General features: G+C 34.9%; 1 protein-coding gene across 1 annotated transcript; it reads left to right on the top strand.

The window, feature by feature from the left end:
- The first annotated feature begins 492 nt into the window (after positions 1-492).
- LOC149234347 (protein SENSITIVITY TO RED LIGHT REDUCED 1-like) lies at positions 493-1,065 on the top strand. The gene has a single exon (XM_089368245.1). It carries the CDS (start codon positions 493-495, stop codon positions 1,063-1,065), a length of 573 nt encoding a protein of 190 aa, XP_089224371.1.
- The last annotated feature ends 787 nt before the right edge of the window (positions 1,066-1,852 follow it).

The raw sequence follows: 1,852 nt of genomic DNA, 5'->3' as shown, positions 1-1,852 counted from the left end.
TAAACACAAAATGTCAATCCACATCTTCAAGGATTCTAACTCCATATTTTTCCTCGGTATTTTATAGACGGAAGAATTTTCAATTCTTGAGTTTTGTTCAGTGATACCACCGTTCTCCTCGTTAGTCCTTAAGATTATGGAGAATTCCTCTGGATTGGCAATTATGCAAGAGAATACGTCTGCCTCTGCCTCTGTTGTAGAAACAGAAGATAATAAAAGAATTGAAGACATTGTGGAGAATTCCTCTGGATTGGCAATTATGCAAGAGAATACGTCTGCCTCTGCCTCTGTTGCAGAAACAGAAGATAATAAAAGAATTGAAGACATTGTAGCCAGAGTACAATTTTCTGTAAAAATGTTAAAGAGGTCTTCCTTCTTCCGAGATTTTCAGCGACAGATGCGAGACCCCAAACATTCAGACAATTACAATTACAACTGGTTCTCTATGGCGTTGGAGTGCTGGAGAATGTAGTGGGAGGCCCAAGAGTAGAAATGTGCAACAGTACGCAGTTAGCGTTTGTTATTTTATTAAGAAAAAAATTCCAATGGGTGAGTGATATTGTGGTGTACGATCCATCTGTGCCTCCTGTGCAGCAAAAAGCTATCAATGCCTTCAACTGCACTTTTCTTTCCGTTAATGAATATGGGAAACGGACAGTGGAGAGGCCCACCTTATTTTTCATTCCTCACTGCCCAACTGGTCTCATTGACAATGTCTTGTTAGCAAACTGGACCCCTACCAATTTGAACAAGATTATCATATTGTGCGACAGTTTTAAGGGGATCAAGGAAGATATTTATCGAATTCGGTATCTTCTTTCATTGAAACATTTGCAGGCCATTCTTCACAGTGACGATATACTGCACGAAACGCCCCTTCCAGAACCACCAGAAACAGATGAGATAAATAGGAGAGCATTTTCTCGATTTAGTTGGCATTTCTTTACATTGGATGGTTCCATAGAATATCTCAATCTTGATCTCTTTCCAGAAGTCCTTCCAAATAACAGTAGCGTAGATGCAATGTTGCTTAACGCCGTTGTTAGACAGGCCAGGACGTTTTAGAATTTTGTGGCCATTTTTTTATTTGCTATATCACAGGTTTGTAAACTTTGTAGGCATACAATAATCCAACCGAGGACTAGGGTTGTTCTAAGGGAACGTCAGAAACCACTGAATCTTTTTTGGTGTTTGAGAAAGTGTGAAATGGAGGTTTTTGTGATTGATTTGGAGGAATACTAAATTCAAGGGCAAATTTGGATGTGGTTCTCACTCCAAATGTGACCAAATTGAGCCTAATGACTTCCAAGGGCCAGTAGGAGAGGCCACATTTTTATTATCATTTTTTTTAAATGATATATAGTTTTCTCAATTTGCATATTTTCCATCTTTGAATTTGCTTATATTGTTAGTACAGTTACAAACTCATAATGGTGTTGAAAATTACTTAATTTAATTTTTTAAGAATTTTAATTTCATCAAAATCATCATTTAAAAAAAAACTATTTAATTGAAATATTTTTGAGAGCAAATTTATATTTTTAATAACAACCACACATTGCTTTTATGTTTTAATTTTAGAGTAAATGAAACTATTCATTTCTTCCAATTCAATTGTATTAAACTATAGTTAATGACATTACACATTTTTCAATTGTCAAGTTTACAAGAGTAAAACTACAAAGTTTATAGTTCTTTGGTTTACATATTTTGTGCTTGAGAAATGAGTCATGTCCTTGAAGACACCAACATAAGAAATGTATTAGAATATTTACTCACATTCAATGTAAGTTGAATCCATGTACTTGATTCTTTATTGCAACAAAGTAAAACATAATAGAAATAGAACCTA

This window comes from Pinus tabuliformis, chromosome 8 (assembly GCF_031772625.1).
Source record: "Pinus tabuliformis cultivar Carrire ecotype Pingquan chromosome 8, CPIR1, whole genome shotgun sequence".
Lineage (NCBI taxonomy): Eukaryota > Viridiplantae > Streptophyta > Pinopsida > Pinales > Pinaceae > Pinus > Pinus tabuliformis.
Note: the sequence above shows the minus strand (reverse complement) of the source record. Positions and strands in the feature narration are given on the sequence as shown.